The 26987-nt window shown below is 41.7% G+C and overlaps 1 protein-coding gene across 2 annotated transcripts; it reads right to left on the bottom strand.

The window, feature by feature from the left end:
• Positions 1–5062: 5062 nt before the first annotated feature.
• LOC141982911 (regucalcin-like) lies at positions 5063–25418 on the bottom strand. Of its 2 annotated transcripts, XR_012638241.1 has the most exons (8): positions 24454–25418; positions 18155–18320; positions 16166–16348; positions 14217–14432; positions 12412–12543; positions 9019–9173; positions 7446–7699; positions 5063–5328 (listed from the first exon to the last, which is right to left on the bottom strand). XR_012638241.1 is itself a non-coding variant. In XM_074945479.1 (7 exons), exons 1-7 carry the CDS (start codon positions 24553–24555, stop codon positions 7649–7651), a joined length of 1005 nt encoding a protein of 334 aa, XP_074801580.1. In that variant the 5' UTR covers positions 24556–25418; the 3' UTR covers positions 5063–7648. The 2 variants fall into 2 exon arrangements, 1 of the variants encoding a protein (XP_074801580.1); XM_074945479.1 differs by having other exon boundaries at positions 5063–7699.
• Between the last annotated feature and the right edge of the window lie 1569 nt (positions 25419–26987).

Raw genomic sequence — 26987 nt, 5'->3', positions numbered from 1 at the left:
TGTATTTAAAGATATAAGTATTGGCTCTATACTGTCTGTATTTCAAACTTGTGTTATGCTTCTGGGTGACACCCCAGACAAGTTGGTGTCAGCTCTGCCTAGCCTTCTTGATGGCCCATTAAGGACCATCAGCTACACAAATGACCCATTGAGAGAAGGCAGATACGCCTTGTGACTCAGCAAAGTATGCAGGAACTTGCCCATGTGACTCCAAACTCCATTTTGCTGTAATTTTCCGTATTAAGAACAAAGAGGTGTTCTTATACCTGGAAAAGACTATAAAAGGCTGATGCCTCATCTCCATCTTGTCTTCAGTCCTGCTTCGAACCTCTGGAGGAACTTTGCTACACTGAAGCTTTGAACCAAGGACTGAAAGACCCATCCCAGCTGTGGATGTACTCCAGAGACTTGATTTGAACCTGCAGTTTATTCCATCACTGCTACAAGCCTGAACCAAGCACTTTCCCGTTACTGTATGTAATTGATTCCATTTAACCAATTCTAGCGCTCATCTGTTTCTTTTTCCTTTTATGAATAAACCTTTAGATTTTAGATTCTAAAGGATTGACAACAGCGTGATTTGTGAGTAAGATCTGATTTGTATATTGACCTGGGTCTGGGGCTCGGTCCTTTGGGATTGAGAGAACCTTTTTTCCTTTACTGGGGTATTGGTTTTCATAACCATTCATCCCCATAACGAGTGGCACTGGTGGAGATACTGGGAAACTGGAGTATCTAAGGGAATTGCTTGTGTGACTTGTGGTTAGCCAGTGGGGTGAGACCAAAGTCTGCTCTGTTTGGCTGGTTTGGTTTGCCTTAGAGGTGGAAAAACCCCAGCCTTGGGCTGTAACTGCCCTGCTTGAAACAATTTGTCCTGAATTGGCACTCTCAGTTGGGTCCTGCCAGAACCAGCATCGTTACAGTTTACCTGCTGCATCCACAGGTTCAGCCAATCTCAGTTCCCACTGGCCACGGTTCACCGCTCCAGGCCAATGGGGACTGCGGGAAGCAGTGTGGACCAAGGGATCTGCTGACTGCCGCTTCCTGCAGCACCCATTGGCCTGGAGCGGTGAACCACGGCCAGTGGGAGCTGTGATCGGCTGAACCTGCGGATGCAGCAGGTAAACAAACCGGCCTGGCCCGCCAGGGGGCTTACCCTCAAGGGCCGCGGGCCAAAGGTTGCCGATCCCTGCCTTAGCTCAAAGAAAGGCAACTCTGTAGATTAAGGGAGTGATTTAGACATCGGAGAGTGTCCACCAGTTCCTGCAGGTCCAGGACCAAACTCAGAGCAGGAGAGCTATGCACCCACTACATGAGATGAGTCCACGGTGAAGAACCAAATCAAGCAAGATTGTGCAAGTGGAAAATGACACCCTACATCTCCAACCGTGTGCTTCATCTACACAGACACGATTACCTCATATTTAAGTATTGAAAAGCCTAGTGGAAATAGCATCTAAGACTTTCCACCTTAATATCTAGCTAAGAATCCATATCTGCCTGCTTTTCCTGATACATCACAGAATGATACAAACCTTTTTTTTCCAAAGACCAGGGCTGATCGCAGTGTACATAGAATAACTAGCAGCCAATTCTTTCTTGTTCATATAGGTAACAGCTAGAAGAGGCCAAAGTTCCTTTTCCTGGGAAAACATCTATGTTGTCATTTAGTCATATAAATATACATTGCTTTGATAATTTGGTAATTTCAGATCAACTCATTTCCCCTGTGCATACGAAACCCTTAAATAAATTAGTCCTTATCTACTTTTCTTGCTCAGGAAATGTTGTATTTCACTGATTATTGATTACTATGTACAATGCCTTAACTCACTTCATTTTGCAGAGTCCACTCAGTTCAACAAAAATTACACTTTACTCACAGGATGAAAGCTGGGAATTTAAGCCCCGATCCACAAAACGACTTAGGTGTTGCATTGTTGAGTGTTGTGGCACCTAAAAAAAAAAAAAAAAAAATCACAGGAACGACGCTGCAATCCACAAGGCCTAAGCTAGGTCCCATGGCTCCTGTATGATGCAGGTTGAGACTGTGATCCACAAAAGCCAGCACATTAGGCAGGGAGCTGCCTAAACTAGCCAAGGGGAGATGCTGACAAAAGGGGTGTGTCCTAAGCCTCACCCCTCTCACAGACATAGACATCTAAATCCAAGCTGCAGGGTCATGACCAGGTTGCTATCCTTGCTTAGCTATCCATGAATGTGAACCCCTCTCCTAGAGTCTGGAGGCACCTAAGTAGTTTCTTACACGAATGAATTAGGCTCCTGTCTCACTCCATACAAGATGGCCAGTGGTAGTGATTGCTGGTGCCCATCTTATAACTTTTAGCTTAGCGGTCAGAGCGCTGACCTGAGTTCAATTCCACCCCTCTGCCATGGGGGGATGGGGTAAAGGATTTGAACAAGGGTCTCCCATGGAGTACTCTAACCACTGTTAGAGTTATTCTGATGGGAGGCTCCCTCAATCTGTCCTGTTGAAGCTGTTCCACTATGGATAACTAATGAAAGAGTTATTAGAGCAGGGGGGCTGTCTCCTGGGTATCCTACTTCCCAGGTGGGTGCTATAATCACCAGGCTACAGTCATTCCTACACACTCTCGCTCTTTTTGGCCTAAGACTATTTAAGTGTTTATCCACAGAAGAAGGGCTTCAATAGGACAGACTGAGGGAGCCCCACATCAGAATATCCCATAGCTCAGAGGTGAAAGCATTAACCCCTCAAGCAGAGAGGGGATAATGAACCTGGGTCTCACACACCCCAGGTGAGTGCGCTAACCACAAGGATTGATACGGTCTCCCACAGTATTCTTGCAAGCAAGTTAAAAAAGTACGGATTGGATGAATGGACAATAAGGTGGATAGAAAGCTGGCTAGATCGTCAGGCTCAATGAGTAGTGATCAACGGCTCAATGTCTAGTTGGCAGCCAGTATCAAGCGGAGTGCCCCAGGGGTCAGTCCTGGGGCTGATTTTGTTCAACATCTTCATTAATGATCTGGATGATGGGATGGATTGTACCCTCAGCAAGTTCGCAGACGACACTAAGCTCGGGGGAGAGGTAGATATGCTGGAGGGTAGGGATAGGGTCCAGAGTCACCTAGACAAATTGGAGGATTGGGCCAAAAGAAATCTGATGAGGTTCAACAAGGACAAGTGCAGAATCCTGAACTTAGGACGGAAGAATCCCATGCACTGCTACAGGCTGGGAACCGACTGGCTAAGCAGCAGTTCTGCGGAAAAGGACCTGGGGATTACAGTGGACGAGATACTGGATATGAGTCAACAGTGTGCCCTCATTGCCAAGAAGACTAACAGCATATTGGGCTGCATTAGTAGGAGCATTGCCAGCAGATTGAGGGAAGTGATTATTCCCCTCTATTTGGCACTAGTGAGGCCACATCTGGAGTGTTGCATCCAGTTTTGGGCCTCCCCATTATAGAAAGGATGTGGACAAATAGGAGAGAGTCCAGTGGGGGGCAATGAAAATGATTTGGGAGCTGGGGCACATGACTTATGAGGAGAGGCTGAGGGAACTGGGCTTATTTAGTCTGCAGAAGAGAAGAATGAGGGGGGATTTGATAGCAGCCTTCAACTACCTGAAGGGGGGTTCCAAAGAGGATGGAGCTCAGCTGTTCTCAGTGGTGGCAGACGACAGAACAAGGAGCAATGGTCTCAAGTTGCAGTGGGGGAGGTCTAGGTTGGATATTAGGAAAAACTATTTCACTAGGAGGGTGGTGAAGCACTGGAATGGGTTACCTAGGGAGGTGGTGGAATCTCCATCCTTATAGGTTTTTAAGGCCCAGCTTGACAAAGCCCTGGCTGGGATGATTTAATTGGGAATTGGTCCTGCTTTGAGCAGGGGGTTGGACTAGATGACCTCCTGAGGTCTCTTCCTCCAACCCTAAATCTTCTATGGTCCTGTGATTAAATTTACAAAATGGGCCAGATTTTGAATAGGACCTGGTGTGCCTGGCAGATCGGGTCCCACACACAACTTAGGTGGTCAAACACCTATCTTTCCCCAATTCATGAACTGCGCTGAGGCTTAGGCAGGAGAAAGGTATCAGGACACTGGCCCTAGAGTGAGGTGGAACTATGCATTCCCAGAGGCAGAAACATAGGTGCTGAAGGAACTTTTACACTGAGAACATAGGTGTTGAGTGAGTTTAGGCACCTACAAGGTTCAGCAGGATTTTCTGGATCACTGGGGAGCCTAAGTACCTTTGTGGATCCCACCCTCACTGCTTGATTCAACTGGATCACAACAGAGTTGCCGAGGAGACACTATGTTACAAAACAGGAAGTGAGGGTTGGAGCATGGCTCCAGGCCATAATACTCTGCATAACTAAGTCAATCCTATCATGACCATTTTACTAAACATCACACCAATTTTTGTTTTAAATGGAGGATGTTGGACACTGATTTGCTTCTGAATGCCCTGTCCTAGCATTCCTTTTCAAACTAGGTAAGCAGGAATCCTTGCATAATTTTCAAGGCACTTTATTGCATATTGGCCTATGCCCTATCCCACAAGACATTAGTATTCCAGCAGATTACTTAACACTGGAATTATTGCTGGACAGAACACCAATCACCTTGCTGACCAAACATTATGAAGGTGCTGAAGATTTTATTTCTCAACTGCAGTTATATAAAGTATTTTGAAATATAGTGGTCCTTGCATAGATACACAAACTGGGGAGGGTGCAAACAGCTATATCCTTGGGCAGAATGATGGTCTATGTCCCAACATCCCCTGTACCAGCGATCACACCAGTTAGTAGTAGAGACAAGCGCTTGCTGCTGCCCTTAAGGGGTGGTATAGTGGCAAGTTTTCCTTGTGTGCCAGATACCTCTTCAAATGGCACCTGGCGCTTCTCCTGAGATCACATAGCTCTACATTGCCCTCTACTGTGGGCCAGAGTCCGAGGGGCACAATCTGGTACAAAATTATTAGTACACATGAAAAATTATGACTCACAGGCACAGCTGATCTTTACTTAACTTTTTTTTTTTAATGACATTGTATTTCCTGTACCATTGCAGTATGACTAGATCCTGCATCTAGAAGAGTTGACTGCTGTGTAAGTGGGGGAGAGAGGGGTAGGGTCTTCTCTTGGATGGAGCATATAAAAAGCCATCTGATGTCAGGAAGGGCCAAGAGAATCCTCTGGGTTGCTATCATTTGTGTTACAGTATTCCAGCTGCCAGAATTTTCCTGGGTACATTCGCCAGCCTGACACTCCTGGGGTGCAATTCACAATTTATGGAATCCTGGGAGACCTCGGCTAATGCTACACCATTGCAGTGCCTGGAAAAAACAATCAACATTCTTTCACAACGAGTAAGGCCTGCTGAGAACAAGAAATGGTGTCATCCAGTAATGGCTTTGTATTCATGAAGGAGTATAGATATTGTAACATGGTGCTTTGGTCCTTGAAATAACTCATGACAAAAGAAGTCAGTCAACTTCATAGCTATACAGAGCGCTTTATTTTTACATCAGACTTTAAACATCACTTTAATATCTGTGCCCTGTATAATGAATGATTATACGTGACATTTTAATGCACATTTGGGAATGGAAAAGTGATACAATAGCACAATCAAGTGTTTATAATTCACCCAAGCCCATGCCGGGACACCAGGCAGCCAGGCTGGTGAGCTGACTGATTTTCTTCAGATGTCTGATTGAAAGTGCACTAGTTCCCCATTCCGTCCCTTCGCAATCCCGGCAATGGAAGCACATGCTAGAAAGAAGAGGCATGCTGCTTCCTCATGCTGCTGCTGCACGCACGCCCTGCTCACTGCAGGCAGGCTGAGGGCTGAGCCTTTGCCTGCATAGAAAGACAAGTCCACTGCTCACTCAATCATCCCTGGCTCTTGACGGTCACCACTGGGGATAGAGTGAAGAATCCAGAAGTCCCTCTCATCCAGGGGAAGAAGAGAAAAAAATCTGACCCAGAATTTATTGCTATGGATTTCCAATATGGAAGAGACCCATCCCTGTTCCTACCCCCACTCCCAAAACTCCTAGTGCTGAGTTTCCAAGTCTCCCACCTTCCTTTCTGTGATGAGTAGCAGTCTGAGGGACAGACTGAGGGTATGTTATTATTCTTTGTATGGTGCCCAGTTACATAATAGGTTCCTCACAGCAACATTTAATTAAACAAGGTTCTTGTCTCAAGGATCTTACAACCTACAATTAAGTGAGGGTGAGAACAAAGCATGGGCTAGGAGCCAGTTGGACAGCATTAAATAAATAAGATTATGCCATGACTCAGGTACTTGAAGCAGACTTCCTACAAACAATTATTCTTCTCTCCTCCTTTTTCCTTATGCCTTGTGGCAGGGGCAAGATTTTAGGAGGAATTTTAGTGAGGTCAGATTCTGGGAGAGCATTCCAGGCGTAGGTGATGGCATGGAATAAGGCACTGTGATGTTTGTGTGGGAGAAACAGGGAGAAAGCAGTCAATTTTAGGAGAGGGAAGAGGCTGGGGTAGTGCAGTGCGAGACCTGGGCAGAGATATAGAGCCTTGTAGACAAGGACAAGAACTTCGAACTTGATATACAATGTGATGAGGATCCTTTTAAAGAGAGACGGGGATTGTAAAAGAGCGACATTAGTGGAATGGAGAGAGGGAAGGAGAGAGGAAGAGAATATGGCACAAGAGAAAGAAAGAACATGGAATATGGGGGAGAAGGAACAGACACTAAGCAGTGGAGGAAAAGAGGTGCCAGTCTGCCACAGGAGTGAAGGGAGGGAAAGAAGGTATAACAAAAGCAATGAAGTGTGTGTGTCTGTCTGTCTGTGGCCATCCATCCTCCTTCCCTCTCTCTCTCTACCAGAGAGATTATATAGAGCATCAGTCAGCAATATAATAGGGTAAGCCTGTATCTCAAGGCCTGAGTGTATGCTGACTCTGTGTGTTCACATTCATACAGCGTTTCCAGGATAATTTTTGTTTCAAAAGAACTTTTTCAAAATGCACTTTGTAACATGATCACAGTTTATTTTCAACTGCACAGAATTTGGCCTCAACTAAAAAAAGACAAGACAGAAATAAAGACAGTGAAAGGACGAAAGTTCAGTGGGGCAAAATAAATAACTCAAAATGGAGAAGTAGGACTGCCAAAAACACTCTTATGGGAAATCCAAAAGCAGAACCACCGTCAGATTCAAGTCAACATATTTGAAAAAGTAACGTAAATCAGAGCATATCTCATCACAGTTACATCATTGTAACATGAAAACATAAATCAAATTCTGTCTTCAGAACTACATAAGTAGGTCAGGGCAGAACTGGCCATAAGAATTTTTTTAAAACTAGGAATGCTGGAGTAAATAATAAAGAAGGCTTATGCAAGAGCATAAGAAATGTTACAAGCCTACGCATTCTGAAAATCTGTTTTCACCTCTAGTGTTACCTCATTATCTGCGTCTGCTAAAATTCCACTCTGGTAGCATGCTGTAGAGCCAAACATGGAGAAGAAAAGTTTAGTTCTAAGTTCCAAAAGGTGCATAGAAAAATCTTCAGATAGATAGTTTTGCAAGTCAATGAACAGTTCCTGTTCAAAACAGCTCCTGCATGGGCTATGCATTTATTTTGTGTGCTATAAAATGTTAATATTTAAGCAACATATGAATATTGTGGGATTCCTTTCACACCCAAGCCCGTTATCTGTTTAAAAAGAAAAAGAAAAAAAGGTCAATCTCTAATTGATTGCTTTGGAAGCATTCATATCTCATGCAATCAGAACACTCACATTATAATTTATTAACCTTCCCACATCCCTAAAAAAAACTCTACCCCCAAGTAGAGCTCACTATAATCTGAAAAGGGAGAAGAGCCAAGTGACTCCAGTAAGTTCAGTGGGGACTTTACAATTGCTAATAGATTTTATACAAAAGGTGGACAGATATCACAGTGATTGGCAGCAAGACAAAACCCTAAGGTTGATTCCAGATCATAGAACACAACTCAGTAATTCTCCTGTTCTACAAACTGTCTGTCTTAGGGTTTATATGGCCGCCATTACCATAGGGTCTGAGTGCTTTTTATTGTATTTATTCTCACAACACCCCTGTGGGATAGGAAAGTACTCTCTCAGTTTTACAGTTGGAGAACTGAGGCACAGAGAGGCTAAGTGACTTGCTCCAAATCATACAGGAAGGATGTGGTAGGGCAGGGAGGCAGCAGGGGATAGAGGGGATGGATGGGGAGCCCGGGGAGGCAGTGGAGGACAAGGGCAATGGATGAATGGATTGGGAGGCAGCGGGGGCCGGAGCACCAAAATACAAGTTTGCCCAGGGTGCCATTTTCCCTTAGGCTGTCCCTAGCAGGAGAAGGCTTTCCCTGCTGCCTTTCACGTGTAGCTACACACCTCAGTGAATTTGGATGCAGCCTACCTTTCACCATGACACGTAGCTACAAGTAACCTACATGCCTCTGCAAGCACTGGCAAGGTCTAAGTGTTGACTCTTACTGCAATCTGTGAATTGTGTTCTATTCTCCCAGCAAATATTTTTTCAATACACCTGAAGGTGAAACAAAATGACCAACAAAGAGAGAGTAGTTTTGAATTCACTAGCTATAGCTAGAAATGTAATAATTAATTAGCTGAAACATGTCACCCACTTGTAAGGGACTAAAGAAACATTTCTTAATATGTGTTTGCCCTGCTGTCATTGGGTTTTAATAAAAAAGTTTTAGTTGTCTTGTAAAAATGTAGCTACCCTGGCATTATTCAAAATGAGAGAACTAACATAATTTATGACAGTACAATAGAAAAAAAGAGTGATGTTTGCAAAACTGATACAACATATAAAAAGAAATAAGGGCCAAAAGGTTGAACAAACAACTATAAAGGACATAAAAATCCAGAACCATGAGGATCACAGCTGCGTTTAAATCTGGGGGCAGAGGTGCTAGATTTGAACCAGCACTAACCAACCTAGAATGTTTAAATCTTTTAACTGAAAGAAACAAAATTCAATCACCTTGAAAATCTCCCCTGCTCGAGGTTCCTTTGCTAAAGATGCCTTGTCTAGCCCATCATAGGCGGAAGTCACATACATTTCTGAATAATCTTTTCCACCAAAGCAGCAGGAGGTGATCCTTGAAGCAGGCAGCTTCACAGTCTGGATTCTTTTCCCTAGAGAAAAATATATTTACTTACTTTAAACTTTCTGTAATTTGCTGTTAACCAACTGGACAGCCAGTACAGTGATTGTCAGACTGAGCCTTTTACAATATGAATATAGTGTTTCCCCATCAGAAAGAAGCAGTTTCCATAAGGACAGTCTATGGGGAAATGTGCTGAATTGATTCAACAGAACCCATCCCTTACATTTTACTTTTAGCAAAGCTGTTGTCCTCTGTCTCCACGCTGCTCCATTTCCTTTTTCAAATGCAGGCAATACTAGGGTGTGTGGCAGTGAGATCAGAAAATGGCAGGCAATGTGTTGATTGAAGTACTAGTCTTGAAACAGCATGTCATTAAGGTGTTTCAGCACTGAAGAGACTCTTAAATCAATTGCAAGTTTACAAAGCAAACATAACGGACTGTACCATGGAGTACCCAACACTGGACACTTTGGGTCAAATTCAGAGGGGGAATAAATGGGAGGTGGATGTTACACACCAGTAAAACAGCACAAGCAAGTGAGTGAGTGTAACTTATTTGCCAAGGGGCTGGAAGGGTGGGGTTTGCAGCAGGAGAAGCAACAAACAGAAAATAAAGAAGGTGAGTCTGCTTTTTCCTCACACCTGCTGGTTGCCTTTCCTGCGACAATCCCACCAGTCTGCCCCGTTGGCACATAGATTATGCCAGTTTACTGAAATCTAACCATCTGCATCATTTCTGACTTTAGTCCAAAGTTTCTGTTTCCCTTAATTCTGTATTACATCACCAAGCGACCAAGGGTACGTCTACACAGATAAAAATCTCGCGGCGTGGCTGTGGCTGCCCCAGGTCAGCTGACTTGGGCTCCAGAGCGAAAAATTGCTGTGTACACTGGAACCTGAGCCATTGGACCCTCCACCCTTGTAAGGTCCCAGAGCCTGGGCTCCAAGCCAAGCCCGAATGTCAAAACAGCAGGTTTTCAGCCCCAGAGCCCGAGCTCCACAAAGGCAAGTCAGCTGCCCTGGACCAGCTGTTGGGTTTTTATCCCTGTGTAGAGATGCCCATAGAGAAACACAGTTATACTGGCAAGGAATCAAACACATATGGCCTCAGAATTCTCCGCTGGTGTAAATCAATATAGCTCCCAGAAGTCAATGGAGCTGTGCCGATATACACCCACTGAGGGCTTGATCCAAGATGTTTAACTCATAGTTAAAGCCTCAATATCCAATTAACAGTGATAGCAACTACTATTATTTATTAAGCGCTGGCAACGTTCTCAGCTCTTGACAATGCACAATGGCCCAGATCCACAAAGGTGTTTAGATTCCTAAAGTCCAGTGATTTCCAAGATGGCTGTGGTCCCTAGTACCTTCAACAGTTTACCATCTAATAAGCAGAAGGAAGACAGGATTGTTCAGGCCTGGAAAAAGCGTAACTTCGACTTTTGTATTTAAGGTTTGTTTTTATTCCCTTCCTGGGAGTTTTTAGGAGGGATTTGGACTGTGAGGAGACAGGAGAGTGGTGGAGTGTTCCAGAGTAACAAACCGTAATTGTGCATGACAGACAGGAAGCACTCATCCCAAACTTCAGTTCATGAAGATGATCTCTTCAACCCCCTTGGGTACAGCAACACCAAGCATTCCAAACTCTTCTGAATATCCCACCAACCTCAGCTTCTCAATTCTAAACTTGTCTTTCATGGAGCCAAGCTTCATTTTTACCGTTTCAACCTGTTCCATGTTTTCAGTATTTTCTCATGGTCTTTGGAAGCCATCACAAAACCTTTGTGCAACTCACAGATAATTAAGGTTCCGTTTCCAAAATTTCTCATTTGAAGAAAAATTTTACAAACTCCAATGGCTTTGGTTCTAATTCAACAAGGCACTTAAGTACATGCTTAACTTGAAGCACATACATGACAGCTTTGCTAAATCATGGCCTTTATCCAGTTCCCCATCTTCTTCTGCAATCACACCCAACATTCATTGTTTGCAAACTCAAAATACAGCATTGCATCCATGACACGACTGAACTTGGGCTGGAAGGACTACCATTGAATGATTCCACATTTTACTTGTTATTTTTCATTCTTACTATTCCTTATTTGTATTATCATAGCATCTAGAAGCCCCAATCATGGACCAGGACCCCATTGTACTCTGTGCTGTACAAACACAGAACAAAAAGATGATCCCTCCCCCCAAAAGCTTACATCAATATAAGAACTTAAGAATGGCCACACTGGTTCAGATCAATTGTCCATCTGGCCCACTATCCTATCTTCTGACAGTGGCCAATGCCAGATGCTTCAGAGGGAATGAACAGAACAGGACTTGTCATCCCATCTTCTGACAGTCAGGTTTAGGGGGCCCCTAGGCATGGGGTTGCATCCGTGACTATCTGGATTAATAGTCACTGATGGGCTTAACCTCCATGAATTTATCTAATTCTTATTGAACCCAGTTATACTTTTGGCCTTCACAACATCTCCTGGCAATGAGTTCCACAGGTTGATGTGCGTTGTGTGAAGAAGTCCTTCTTTTTGTTTGTTTTAAACCTGATGCCTATTAATTTCATTGGGTGACTCCTGTTCTTGTTCTATGTGAAGGGGTAAATAACACTTCCTTATTCACTTTCTCCACACCAGTCATGATTTTATAGCCCTCTATCATATATCCCCTTGGTCATCTATTTTCCAAGCTGATCAGTCCCAGTCTTTTTAATGTCTCCTCCTATGGAAGCTGTTCCATACCCCTAATCATTTTTTTGCCCTTATCTGTACGTCTTCTAATTCGAATAGATCTTTTTGAGATGAGGTGACCAGAACTGCATGCAGTATAAGCCAAGAGACAACAGATGGAGACAAACAGAGCGGGGAGTACAAGGAAACAATGAGACACTATTGGTCAGCATGATAGGCTATGGACTCAGCACATCAGCAGTCTAACTGTTGCCAAGTTTTTTTGTACGCATCGTGGCAAAGGAGAATTTTAAGGAGGGATTTTGAAGGAGGATAATGAGTTAGATTTATGGATGTTGACAGTTTATTATGAGTTTATGGTTGTTGCCATTTTCTTGTGCCTACTCCCCAGGTGAAATGATCTGTTATCAGAGTAGGCCACAGACAGAACACTTAATACAAAATAAGCCAACCCCAATGGAACAGAGGGAGCCTGCCTCAAGCAATGCATGTGACACAGGTGATTCCCATCCTGAAATTGGGTTATTTAATACAGACTTCCAGTTCACCTTTGTGAGGGCTTACCTGTCTCAGGATCTACACGGATCACTCTCCCTCCATCAATACAGGCCACCCAAAGTTTCCCTTCTGCGTCAATACACATTCCATCAGGCATTTGTTCCTCCTTTTCTAATTGGTACAAAACTTTACCGCAGGCTGTAGAAGGAATTATGAAGTCAGCACTGAGTGCGATAGGTACGATATACTAATTTAACAAATTCATTTAACATCTTCCACAGTCTCCTAAATGCTCTTACAAACAAATCAGCTCATTTTTGTGATGAAGGCAGACAACAAACATTTGATTTGTACATGTGTCTAGAGATGGCTGATGGGGCACAGTTAGACTGATAAAAATAAACAGCCACTAGAATTGTTGTCTGAGGCTATACTGAATTCAGATGCCTGTGCTTTTACCAAGCAAGGGGTACAGATCTTTGCTGTTTAAGAATTTGTTCTATCCATATTGCTCAACATATGAGCCCTAGGCCAGTTTATGACTATCACAAGCACAATTACTTTCCTTTAGGTACTCACCACTGATCTCTGCTTGTGTGTTTTTTTCATATGCAGACCACAGAACTACTTAATTTAAATGTAGGTAATACATAATCTCTCCCAGACAAAAAGACTAAGAAGCCACTTTAATACAAGGAGAGACTGGCTTCTTGTTGACCAGCTATAAACTCATTATTTAATTGGGCTTTGGACACCAAGGACATGATTGTCAAAATTAGACACAGATAATTACATGCCTAAACCACAAGCCAGTGTGGTATTCTGTGCAGACTGCTGTGCCTACATGGAGTCCCACTGACCCACTGAAGTCAGTGGGTCTCTTCCCAGGTGCAGCAGTACACCTGTTTGGATTATAATGTAAGATCAGGACCCTAGTTTGCAACCATAATGGAGATTCGCCAGTATAAAACCAGGATGAAAGGAGATTCAGGCTCACAGTGCTTTCATATTTTGGAAAGATAGGTGTCATGAAAAAATCTTCTCACCAGAAATTTATAGAAATAGTCAGAGGAAATCTACCTAGGCAGTTGTATTGCACTTCTAAATACTTCATTTATATATGCATACAGTCTTCACAGACTAGTGTACAAAGGGAACCAGTTCAGTCATTTGAATCAAAACTGACATGACATTAATAGTCCCAGTTGAATTGCTGCTATATGAGATGGGCCAAAAAAAAGTTTCCCTGAATGTTCAAGTTTTTAAATGAATTTGTGTCAGTTGTACTCACACTCCAGCCTCCTTTCTGCAAAGACTGCAGTAAGTGAGGAATATTTGCCCAAGCCATGGCTTTTACATTAACGTTACAGAACATTTGTGGAGAATTGTAAATTTATACTTGTGAGCATTCCTCCGGAAACCTGATTTTAAAAATATGCTTCTGTAAGAGGGAAGAGAAACATATGGTATGATCTTTTATGAGAGTTAATAGAAAGTGTGCCAGTAGATGGTACTCAAGAATATGCAGCATTGTTTATGGGGTTTGTAGGATCGATACAGTTGGTTGTGATTGTGAACTGTAAACAGCTTCCTTTGGGCAACTCTTAACATCAGCTCTTAACTTGACCTAGCTGTCCAATCAAAACAGATTCTGAATTCTCACAATGAACTGTTCATGAACAAGCTAGACTCCAAGAAATGTTCACCAAATAATTTTGTCATAGATTGTGAATTTCTTTGTCTATTGACAATTTGTGAACAGAAAATTTTATAATTTGTCATCTACTTCACTGACAATTACACACCCGGAGCTTGCTGCAGGAAATCAAACTACATTGATTTAAAAACTAATTTAAGAAAAGCATCTGTACCGATTTTTCCGGTGTGTACATCATAGTCAAAGGCATGGACAGCATACGCCAGGCTATCAATATGAAAGAAGGTTCTGTGATCCAGTGACCAATCCAATCCATTAGAAATGTTCACCTGGTCTAACTGCTTCACTACAGAATAATCAGAAAAGAGTGTGTAGAGGGCACCTTGGCATCTCGCTCGCACACCAGGTTCTGTCTCCTCAGCCATGGTACCTAAAAGGATAATGGGATCAGTGATTGGAATTTACAGCACCCTGGTAACTATAATAATGACCTCCTCATGTTCTCCTTGAGGTATATGGAGCTCACACTGAACTCAGTGGATGTTCCATGCATGGAGGGATTGTAGAATCAGGTCCTGTGAATGAGGTGAAGACCTAGGAAAAAGCAGCTAGATGGAAGAAAGGGGAGGGGAAAAAAAATTACACAAGGAACAGAAAGAGAAGAGGTACTCTCAGACTCAGCGAAGAAGGATCAGATCAGGAGCAGTTCTTTCTTGGGGAAGTGATCCCAATTTACCAATTTACAAGCTTCCACTAATCTCATGGGATTTAAAGCTCAGACACAGTCCTTAGAAGATCACAATAATATGGCAAAGAGGTGAGGTTCTACCCACAATCCTCAGGTAGTTAAAGCAAACTTGAGGGCAAATGGCACACACTCATGTTTCTCACTGGTTGCAAATTACTTTTATTACCTAAAGGGACTCTGAACTTAAAATGCATATACTGTAAACGTATTATTACCTAGGTTATTAATAAAGACTTAGAATAACAGAGGTGAAAGATTTTTATAAATCTAATTTACATGTCACCATTTAAGCTTTTTCACTTGTTTACTTTTTGCATGTCTCCACTTGAAAAATGAAAGTGAAGCCAGTTTCACTGTTTGCTTGGGGTTTTGGTGGTGTTGTTGCTGTGGGTTGTTTTTTTTTGTTTGTTTGTTTGTTTTTTACAGTCACTTTCAAGTTGCTGCAATAATTGAGTTTTTAATGCCTCAGGGGAATATTTAAGTTTTGTTGTTAATTTGTGGAAATCCTTCTATTGGTCTTAAATTTGATAAAAGCTTGTTTTACAATATTTGAGCCAAATTTTAAGTTGGGATTGTCCATTCATCACAAACAGATATGAACAGCATATATACAAAAATAATATTTCTCTTTCATTTTTCTAAGTTTAGGCTGCTGCAAGACTAGGAAATAAGAATAAAGTTAAGACCACATCAGCCCTTAATACAGTAAACTCCAGTCTGAAATTAGAGTAACTATTGTTGGTAAATACTGAATAATAAATTGACAGACTATAATTGACATAACACATTTGGACTTGATTCTGGAACCACTGCCAAGCATAGAAATTACTGTCACAACTCTGTGGATCTGCTCCCAGTAGTAATTGCTGTGTTTGGTAGCAAGTATTTGTAGAATCAGGCCTTTAATTTGAATCTATAATGTAAATCTGAGGGGGTGCAGGAACCAATGAGTGAAATCCTGACTCCATTGAAGTCAATGGCAAAACTCCCATTGACTTCAAAAGGACCCAAGATTTTACCCAACAACCAATATAAATCCCTCACTGGCCCCTTTACATGTCTAGTAAAGGGCTTGTATTTTTGCCTGGCTAAGCACAATTAAAAAAACATGTCCAGAAAACAAAAACATAGGCCACTTACCAGACAGGCCAGGCTGCCTGTCTGCCCCTGCTACATCCAGGTCAGCCCCACTTTAGACTGTGAGTCCCTCCTCCTGACCTGTCACACAATCAAATGCATCCATGCACCACTTTCTGCTTCCATACTTCTGCAGTAATAGAAGTACCAATTCTCACACACTTCACCTATTGCTGAGTGAAGCTCAGCTGAAGAATCAAGTTCCCAGAGAATAAAAGTACAATACACATAGAAATAGTCCTACTTCATTGAGAGTGAAAATCCTATCAGAAACATACCAGCAAAAAATCTCCCCTTTGGATCCACTTTCCCATCATTAAACCTGTTGTTTGGTTTATCCTGTTCAAGTTCAGCAATAGTGGTTACTGACTCCGTTTCCCAGTTTAAAAAGGCAAATCTGGTTCCCAAGGCAATGACATAACCTCCGCACTTCCGAAGGGCCACTGAGCCAACACGAGCATCTGCAAACAAGGCGGGGGGGGGGGAAACGGGAGAAATTAAGGGAGTGTCAGATCATGTTATATCATAGGCTCTATATCCTGCTTGACATCACCTTCTCACTAGATGTGCAGTGCCATTTCTTAGCTCTCTAAGGGCATGGCTGAGATCAGTAATGGGATGGAGAAAAACTGGTTGAAACTGAATCCAGGAAAGACTGAAATAATGCGAGTAGGGGGAGTGAGGCACTTTGAAGAACTTGCCACCTCTATAACATTACCTTCCATTCAGATCATTAACATAACTTGTAGTCTCAGTGTTCTCCTAGGCTCCTCACTACTTCTAAACTCCTCAAGCACCCAGAGCCAAGAAAAAAATCCATTTCATCTGCCACTGCTGGGAAAACTGTGCCCTTTCTTGTTGACTTTGGACTTACACACAGTGATCCAGGCATTTCGAACCTCCACCTTGATAACTATAATTCTCCGTCTTGTTGACTTGGGCCACTCATACTAAACGATTGTAAGAGCGCAGTTCACTTGTCTCAGTGGAAAGTAAAAGGATGGCATGAAATGCTATAAACTACTTGTGGCTCTGTACAGGAAGAAAGATGACCATATGTACACTAAGATATCACCATTCACTGCTGCACAATTGTGATAAATCTTATGCAAAGTATGCCTTGTAAGGTATCATTGGAAAGGTTGTGATTTGTTGAACAATGTTATTCTGTTTATATGTATTATCATTGTGTATGAAGTTATGGATCTTTGCTGTGTGTTTGTATCTTGAACATATTGTGTTCCTAGGTAACATCCACAGGACAGATTTACATCAAGACCAGACAGCCATGGTTGATGAGCCATTAAAAAGAATCAGCTCTTCCAGTGGGCCCCTCCTGAGGATGCCTCTGAGAGCATGTAGACAATGGATGCCTCATGACTCAGCAAGGGCACGTAGAACATGTCATCCCTGACTCCATGTTTGAGACAGCAACTTTCCATACACCTGGGTTGGAGGCGGGGGTAGCTATCAATGGGAGAGTGTGACATCATGCCTTTACCACTTTCCTGCTCCACATCTCTGGATTATGATTTCTAACAAAGAGCTTTGAACAATGGACTGAGGACCCCAATATTTGAGATGAACCAGAGAGACTTTTGCAAACTGACAGATTTAACATCACTGCTATTATCCTGATCTACAAACTCTGAAATTAACTGTAATGGATATGATTCACTGTAACCTCTTAATAATGCTCTTCCTTTTTATATATATTAATAAACTTTTAGCTTTTAGTTACTAAAGAATTGGCTACCAGCGTGGTTTGGGGATAAGAGCTGAAGTATATTTTGACCTGGGGTGTGTGTCTGGTTCCTTGAAATGAGAAGAATCTAATAGATGTGATTCTTGATTTTAATAATCATTTATCACAGAACTCTGGTTTCTCTGGGTGGTGCATGAGGGGCTAGAGGGCCTGAAGGGGTCTGTCTGCGGCTACATAACAACTAGTATAGCATTTTGGAAGCACACATTTGTTACTGGCTTGGTGAAATCTTATGAGAGACTATACCACTAGTTTGGGGTACATGCCCTGTTTTATGGCAGCCTGACCCGAGATCGGTGCTCTTAGCTGTGTCCCATACTAGGCAGCTTGCACTGCTAACTGACAAACTACTAACCTGGGACCGACGTGGCTACTACTCCACTGCATACAAACAACTAACGGCAGAGAGAGATCAACTATAACACAGGGGAAAAAAACAACCTAAAAGGTACAGAACCAAAGTAGCAAACAAGTTTTAAGACTCAGCGTGGCACTGTCTTACCCACAGACACACTGTGCACTTCATTGGTGACTGAGTTCCAGCGGCAAACTTTCTGTGAATTAATATCCACATATACAAGTGCATTTTCTCTTTCTTCCCATACTGGGCACTCTCCCATCCTGTTCTTCTCCTTCACAACAGACTCAATCTTAATAGAAGACATGGCCTGAGAGGAGGAGAGCAAAAGATAAACCACATGAAAAATTCATTTTAACAAAAGAAGGCTTATTGTGTTGAATTTTTATAGAAACATCATATTTAGAGCAGGAATTAGAGAACTATATAGTCCCATAGATGCCACATAGGGTTAGTGAATATTTGGGGAATCCAATACATCTAGTCTCCGGTACTTAGATGGGTCACATTATTATCTTATCTTAGCACCTCACTATCTAGGACTAGAATATCCTTACTGTGTGAGGATCCCAGTTTTATAACTGGACAAATTACCTTGTGCTAAAACTTGATAAAAACTAAAGTGATATTTTCAAGCCTCATATTTGCTAAGCAGGCTTCTGGAAAGGAAAGGGAAAATAGGGAATAAACAAAAAATAGGGAGCCAAACATGAAAAAGCATTAAAAACTTTATAGTTAGACTAGGTGGGTGAAGTAACATATTTTACTGGACCAACTTCTGTTGGTGAGAGAGACAAGTTTTTGAGCTTTTACAGAGTTTGAAAGCTTGTCTCTCTCACCAACAGAAGTTGGTCCAGTAAAATATGTTACTTCACCCACCTTGTCTCTCTAAAATCCTGGGACCAACATAGCTACAGCTACACTGCATACAAACTATCATTTTCATTCATTTTTCTACCTGTATTTTCTGATGTTTCCCTGGAGTAATCCCTCCTTCCCCGCAATTCTAGGACATGGGTTTAATATTTCTGTAGTGTTGCCAAGTATTAATTCATACCAGGGCTGTAACTGTAGTGTAGGAGTTGGGGGAGCAGTGTTTAATAGGTAAAAATAGTATTTCAACAACATAAGATCCCTCTCATATATATAGTAGTATCCTTCTATCCACCAGTAGCTGAAAGCCTGTGCTATCACACAGGTGCAATATGTAAAGTCATGTGGTAAAAAAGCCAAAAATGGCTAAGAACTCAAAAGAGGGACGGTAGCAGACTGTGAAACCCAGCGATGACTGATATTCTGAACAAAAAGAGCTCTCAACCATGCTGAAAGCCGTTTCCCTTGCTTCACACTGACACAACAGATATTTAGGCTTCCGAGTGATATTTGGGGTTATTGTGTGTACTGGTTGTGTGGGTGGTTGTGTTGATTTGGGTCTAGGAAGGTTGTGCTGGGAGATTTGTTTTGATTTGTGCAGGTGGCAAATGAGGGGTGTGCACTACCGTGAGGGGTTGTGTGTGTTTGGAGTTACTGTGTATGCTGGTTGTGTTGTTGTGGGGGACTTGTGTTGGACAGGGAGAGTTGTGTGGATTTCCGTGGGTAGCAAATGAGGGGTTTATAGTGAGGTGAGGTGCTGTGTGTGTTTGGGGTTATTGTGTGTACTGGTTGTGTTGCTGTCTGAGTGATTGTGTTGATTTGTGTGGGGTGGTTGGTTGTGCTGGAAGATTGTGTGGGTGGCAAATGAGAGGAGTGTATTGTGGTGAGGGACTGTGTGTGTCTGGCGTTATGTTGTATGCTGATTGTGTTGATTTGTCTAGAGGGAGTTGTGCTGGGAGATTTCTGTTTATTTGTGCAGGTGGTAAATAAGGAGTGTGTGCTGCAGTGAGAGACTGCGTGTGTTTGGGGTTATTGTGTGTGCTGGTTGTGTGGTTTGGAAGAACTATGGCAGTGGGGCCACGTAATCCTCCATTTTTGTAGTCTCCCTCATGCAACCAATTAAATTGTTCCATGCAAATTAACTACAGTGTAAAGATGGTGATTGGCTGAGTAACCTCTGATCCCACAGTGGTCTAGGCTTTTGGCTTGTAGCTGTAGCTATGTTGGTCCCAGGATTTTAGAGAGACAAGGTGGGTGAAGTAACACATTTCACTGGACCAACTTCTGTTGGTGAGAGAGACAAGCTTTCAAACTCTGTAAAAGCTCAACAACTTGTCTCTCTCACCAACAGAAGTTGGTACAGTTTGTAAAGCTGAAAATGGCTGAAAACTTTAAAATTGGACAGTAACAGACTGTGGAATCCAGTGATGACTGAACCTGGTGATAGTCTGAACAAAAAGAACTCTCAGCTATGCTTGTAGCTGTTTCTATCACTTCACGCTGACACAACAGACATTCCAGGCTTCAGAGTGACACACAGTGCTTGACTTTGCAACCTGAATAAGGTTCTTGTAATATATTTTGTGTGTGTGATGTCCTAGCCTTTTAAAAAAGCAAACTGAAAAAAATGAAGCTCCATTGTGTGGTATCACAGTGACTAGAGATGGGCAGAGAATGATTTTCAGAGGATTTTGAAACTTGGTCTTGTTCCAATTCAGAACAAGTTTGACATTCTCTGTGAAAATGGAATTACTGTTCTCCTCTCAGCTCTACTGGGAGCCTGGGCTGGGAGGCTCGCTGCAGTAGGCTGTGTAGACATATCCCCAGAGGTCTCCACACATCTCATGTTCCAAAGGGTTTCATATTTAACATGCCTGGTCTTCGATTGTAAGATCTATGGCAGGAACTATGCAGGAGATTCTCAAAAGCACAAATGGCAATTAGGTGCCTAACGATCATTGAAAGTTATTTGTGTTTTTGAAAGTCTCCCCTTTTAAAGTCTTCCTCTGTGTTTTGTACAGCATGCCACAGACATTATTTACTAAATCCCCCATATGGATCACGCCTGAGGTGAATGATCAGGAACGTTAACATTCCAAAGAGAAACCAGTGAACCCTAACATACTTTCATGAATATAACAACATCTGGTTCACTTTTTATGAAGGCATTATACATAATTATATTGACATTTTAGTCTCTTGAAATCATGCCTCAGCCACTTTCAGGGCAAACGTGGCCAACATGTATCATCAAAATCCTTTGCATATTGAAACATCTTGAAGTTACCATTGCTTTGAGGAGGCAAGAAGTATTTCTGGTTAGGAACTAAAAGCCAAATGATGTCAAAACATGCATTCTGATGTAAAAAAGAAACTGTATAATTAAAAATCTCTTTCCAAGAGTTCTCTTAAAATAGTATTTCTGAACTTTAAGTATTTTATGTCTTTAAAAGTCATTGTTGTAGCAAAATTTGTAGCTGCAGTATGTATTAGATATATACAAAGAATCTACTATTAACCACTGCCCTCTAAGTGTGCTTTTTCCATACCTCTCTCTCTCACTCACACACACAGTCTCAATTTTAACTTCAGATTCAAATCTTGAACAACAAGGCAACAGCTGATATTTTAAGTTTCTGTCCAATTGAACAATAGTCTGTGAAAGATAATTAAGTAATTTTGGGAACACACACAATTTAAAGAACACTACAATTTTAACACAGTCAAAAAGTCAGAATATTCAACCCAAGCTATGGGGCACAAAGAGGAAATGTGATACTATTCAACTAATAAGGACTAATTAAAGAACACAGCTCCAGCAGATGAACCCAAGGACTGGGTTGGTGTCTTCTTTCCTATGCTGACCCAGCAATTTCAGAGATTAAAAATGTGTAATCGTTGATGTTATCTATACTTAGCAGTTAGCGATTTACATTTTCTGTGCAGTCAGCAGTCACATGAATGATGAGGCATGAAACAAGGCCCTGAAAATGGTCTGTTTCATATTGCCAGCAGCAGCAGGACAACCTGAGAGGTGGAAAAGTCTTGCTCAGCATTTTTCTGAGTTGTCATTGGGAGCAGAGGAGGAAAATCCAGATATTTCACCATTCAATTTCCCCAATGACTAGCCCAGACTTTTAAATTTAGAGACAAATGACTGGAGGGATAAAATGAAGGGGAAAGGGATTTTGTAGTACGTCACATGAGACCTCAAGGAAGGATAGTTTTGTGCTTAAGATACTGGGTTCTTGAAAATGGTGGTTAAAAAGCCATGTCTACAATATAAACACTTAGCCAGCATAGCTATACTGGCAGACCCCCTCATGTAGCGTATGCCAACAGAAGGAGTTTTTCTGTCAGCATAACACTGTGATGTTGCACTCCATATGTTTTATGGAAATAAGTTTATGAGTGTGAACATGATGTAACTGGAATATGCTTTATGCAAAAGGTCTCTTGTAAGGTATCATAACAAAGTTATAACCTACTAAATATATTCCTCCTATTTGTATGCATGTATCATTCTTGTATCTGAAGCTAGAAATATGAACTATAACTCTGAGGTCCCATTATAATTATGCAAAGTGTGGGCCATTAATAGTGGTTTAGAATGTTGATGGCTCCCATTGACTAGGACAAATGATTGTAAGTGGTTTATTTACCTACAAACCTTCCTGTGTACGTGTGGGCCAACCCAGGAAGAATGGAGACTAGGGGTCTTACAGTGACATGTGACCAGTTCACACGATACTGCAATCCATCTTAATCCTTGTACTTTTCCATTGATGAGGCGCGGGTGGGGACAAGCACAGTCAAAAGATTCCCGCCTTGTGCCAAAGCTATAAAAGGGGGTGGAGCAGGACAAAGGGGCTGCCAGTCATGAGAAAACCCCTGCTTACCACCTGAGATGTCTGCTGAATCTAACAAAGACTGTACCAGGGGAAAGGATTGGGCCCACAATAGGAAGGAGTCTAGTCTGTGAAAGAAGCTTATTGGAATATCTCTGTGGATGAGCTATTACCTGTAATCAGTTTCTTAATGTATTAGACTTGCGTGTTTTTGCTTTATTTTGTTAGATGACTTACTTTTTTCTGTCTGTTATTACTTGAAACCATTTAAATCCTACTTTTTATACTTAATAAAATCACTGTTGTTTATTAATAAACCCAGAGTAAGTTATTAATACCTGGGGGAGCAAACAACTGTGCATCTCTCTCTATCAGTGATATAGAGAGTGAACAATTTATGAATTTACCCTGTATAAGCTTTATACAGAGTAAAACGGATTTCTTTGGAGGTTGGATCCCATTGGGAACTAGGTGTCTGAGTGCTGGAGGCAGGTAACTTGCTGAGCTGTTTTCAGTTAAGTCTGTAGCTTTGGGGACGTGGACCAGACCCTGGGTCTGTGTTGTAGCAGGCTAGCATGTCTGGCTCAACAAGACAGGGTTCTGGAAGTTCCAAGCTGGCAGGGAAAACGGGCTCAGAGGTAATTTCAGCACATCAGGTGACAGTCCCAAGGGGATCTCTGTGACTGAACTCTTCACAAACACAACCACCTCCCCTAATGACATTAGTTAAATCAGTGTTTCCCAACCTGTGTGCCATGGCACACTGTTTTGTCATCAGGCCCAAACACGTGTGCCGCAGAATTTTTGTGTTTGTGTGTTTCACAAGTGTTTGTCCCCCATTTCACAGCATGGAGCCTACCGGCCTTTCTTTCTTACAGAAAGCTGACTGAAAAATTTTCACCAAAGTTTTTTGCTATTAAAAAAAATGCCTTTTTGACTAAATGGAAGGTTTTTGGGAAAAAAATTCTGTTTTCATTAAAAAAATTGAAAACCAAAAGAATTGTTCATTTTTGTTGGTCAAAAACTGAAAAATTGTCATTTTAAATAAAAGCCTCCAAAAATCCATTTTCATCAAGAAATTTTCATGAGAAAAACACATTTCCCAACCAGCACTACTTTTCTGTTGCCAAGACTAGCGTGGCCATAAAGTTTAATACCATAGTGCTTCATGAAATGAAGCAATGCAAAGAAGTGAAGTAATAACCATAACAACAAAAATGAATGGACTGTTTTCTCACAGAGCAATCAGGATGCAATATAGTCAGTCAGTCATCCCAGCTATGAGGCAGCTATGAAAACAGCATCACAATGAAAAATTACAAGTCACATCGCGCTAGATGTAAATGCTCTGTGAACATGCAAACATGGGGAACGGAGGCTGCGAAAAGCTCATCTTCACCCTGCCCAACAGCCAGGCACAATTGCTGTCCCTGTGCTCCCCAAAGCACATGAAGTGCTTCTGTCATGTGCCCTTGAGGTGCAAGACACCTCAATGCAGGGCCCAGGCTTGCCACTCATATACACCAGCCAGCAAAGGTAACCAGCATGCAGTGAGATGCATGTTTTACCCATTAAATCTCATAAATTCTCCCAGGGTAGTGCACCCTCGCACCCCCCATCCCCACCAAAACAGGACTGTATCTATAAAAACATGATTGAACCCACAATTAGGCAAACACACACACACACACACACACACACACACACAGAGTAAAAGTTTACCTCAACTTTTCTGTCTTTATCTTCAGTTAATTTGCTTCTTGTCCTATTGTTCTGTGAAATAGAAACATTCTCTATTGAAATTGTCAACCTAATGGTATTCATAGATCATGATTATATCCCTCTGCAACACCACCTGTGGGTTCCCTGTTCCCTGATAGTATTTCCCAGCCCCCAACACCAAGTTTACACACACATACAGATCGTTTTGTCGTTCCTGATATCTTACCCTCCAAATCCTCATGCAATTGTTGTTGGGTTCTTTTACTTCTAGTTTTCCTAAACTGAATGTGATAGTTAAGACACTGAATTCATATACTAAGGCATATTACTTCTCTGCATGAGATTCATATACTATTATAAATACACACACACACACACACTTTATTTACATATTACATGCACCAGAGAACAACATTGGGTTTGTCAATATTGCATTACAAATATTTAGAAATTCTCTCTCTAGCTCACTCCTTTCCTCTTAACTGCCCCACTTCCTCCCTTTAGGTATCCAACTTTACATCTATTACTACTAGAATCTCCTCTTTCTGGATGTAAACAGCATTTTGCAGTTTGACTCTGTCCTCCTTTGTATTTGCCATTCTCCCCCCTTTCAGAGTCAACAACAAATTGTTGGAATTTACACTGTTAATAAACAGGCATAAGTGCCAATACTGACCTCTGTAGTATCCCACTTGGCAACGTTCTCTAAATGTCAACTGAAGGATTATCTTCATGTAACTTCCTTCTCTTTCAAAGAATCCCTCTTGAATGAAACTTGGATCAGGAAGATTTTGGATCCCAAGGCAGTAATTACTTTATTGCTTATTTCAAAAAAAACTATTTCTCAGGTAAAGGAATTCTTTGATTTTCCCAGGTCGGCTGGAAATAAATACACTCACATGTGACTATAGATTTAGATCACGAGTGAAAAAACCTTCAGGGCAGAGCAGCTGCTCCTCCTGATATGGCTTTTCCTGTTGTTGAATTCTTGCCCAACCCTACCTGAAATCAATGCAAGTAAGTCTCTGTTCAGGATATAGCAACATAAACAAACAAATGCATTAAAACAAAAGTGAAAAAATTCCACTAAACTGGATGAATGGCAGCAGGGTAGGAAACGTCAGGGGGAGGTGACTGCTCGAAAAACCCCAATAAGAAAGGAGAGAGATGTGACAGCTGAAGAGCCGGGAGCCTGGAGTGGGTGCCTTTGGCTGACCACAGAGGGGGAATACAGGTGCAGTTGCCCTGAACTGTGCCAACAGTTACCATCTAAAGGTGGCAGCATTAGGAATAGATCCTAGGACTTCTGGTTTCAGAAACAAAAGTCTTCGTTACTTGAGCTAAAATGAGTCGCTCCATTAGCTGAAAATAGCAATAGGGATTTTACCCTTTGTACACTGGACTACCAAGAGCAACAGTGCACAGTCAAGTCAATGGGTATGCTAAACCCATCACACTTGGAATGTATTTTTGGATTATTTATTTTTAAAAATCAGCATACATGTAATTTCAATTGCCCTATGTCCATATGATAATATAGGGTGGTAAAATGTGTGTTTAGTTTGTGTATGTATGTACTAAATTTACACTCAAAGATACTGTTGAGAGAAACAAATGACAATAGTAGATCCACTGGTATGGAAACCATGATACATGGTTATTTCTAATGGACAATATAACTTTAATAAGACTACAACTATTAACTCACTGAACTTCCCTTTGCTGCTAGACCCTCCCACTGCAGGTTCTGCCACAGAAGAAGTGATCTGATAGCAGAAGTACAACGGGATGAAGAAATGATTTGGCACAGTTTCCTGTTTCTCTTCAAGAGTACTCATGAAGTGCTCTAGACTGACCTGCAAAGAGAGGTGTGAATGAGAGCAAATGAGAGCATTTAACAAAATGTGGGATTATTATATGCATTGTTGTAGTAGCTATGTTGGTTCCAGGATATGAGCAAAGAGAGGTGTGAATGAGACTCAAGAGAAGTAAGGGTTACTTGTATCACCCAAAAGTGGATCAACAGCAGACTCTGCACCAAAGTGTTACTGTGCTATAAAAGGCATGTTAGTAAAATACTCATGTCCAGAATGTCTGCCTTTGAACAACACAAAGAGGTAGGTTTGCCAAGGAGTAAGTGGGATTTTATTTCGTTTTCATTTACACGCTAAATATTTGCATATTGTCGCATGGGAGGAGGGGAAATATACTTGCTGATGCTTTCATGTTCTCCAGTCTATTAGCTTCTTTGACTACTTTCCTACTAGCCACATGAAACCAGTAGAGAGACTTTCTAAATCACTCACACCATTCAACTTCCCGAGTTCTATCCATGCCTGATTGTACGTTTTCTTTTTTGTGTTGGAAAAGAAAATTCTCTGCCACCTTCAATTTGCTGATTTATATTTATATATCCAGGACTTTTTGGCAATGTGCTGTTGAAATCAGAAATAGCAGAATCCCAAACTGGAGCACAGCACTGATGAGATGTTTAACACCTCACCTCACCAAAAAAATATATTATTGATGTGACA

This window comes from Natator depressus, chromosome 1 (genome assembly GCF_965152275.1).
Source record: "Natator depressus isolate rNatDep1 chromosome 1, rNatDep2.hap1, whole genome shotgun sequence".
NCBI lineage: Eukaryota > Metazoa > Chordata > Testudines > Cheloniidae > Natator > Natator depressus.
This window is presented reverse-complemented; position numbering and strand designations above follow the sequence as displayed.

Coding starts and splice junctions, on each gene's coding strand:
- LOC141982911 (XM_074945479.1), bottom strand. CDS start 24,555: ATGAATACCATTAGGTTGACAATTTCAATAGAGAATGTTTCTATTTCA. Junction 14,433..16,165: donor AAAGGGGAGATTTTTTGCTG/GTATGTTTCTGA, acceptor TTATCCTTTTAG/GTACCATGGCTGAGGAGACA. Junction 7,700..9,018: donor GAGCAGGGGAGATTTTCAAG/GTGATTGAATTT, acceptor CTTTTTAAACAG/ATAACGGGCTTGGGTGTGAA.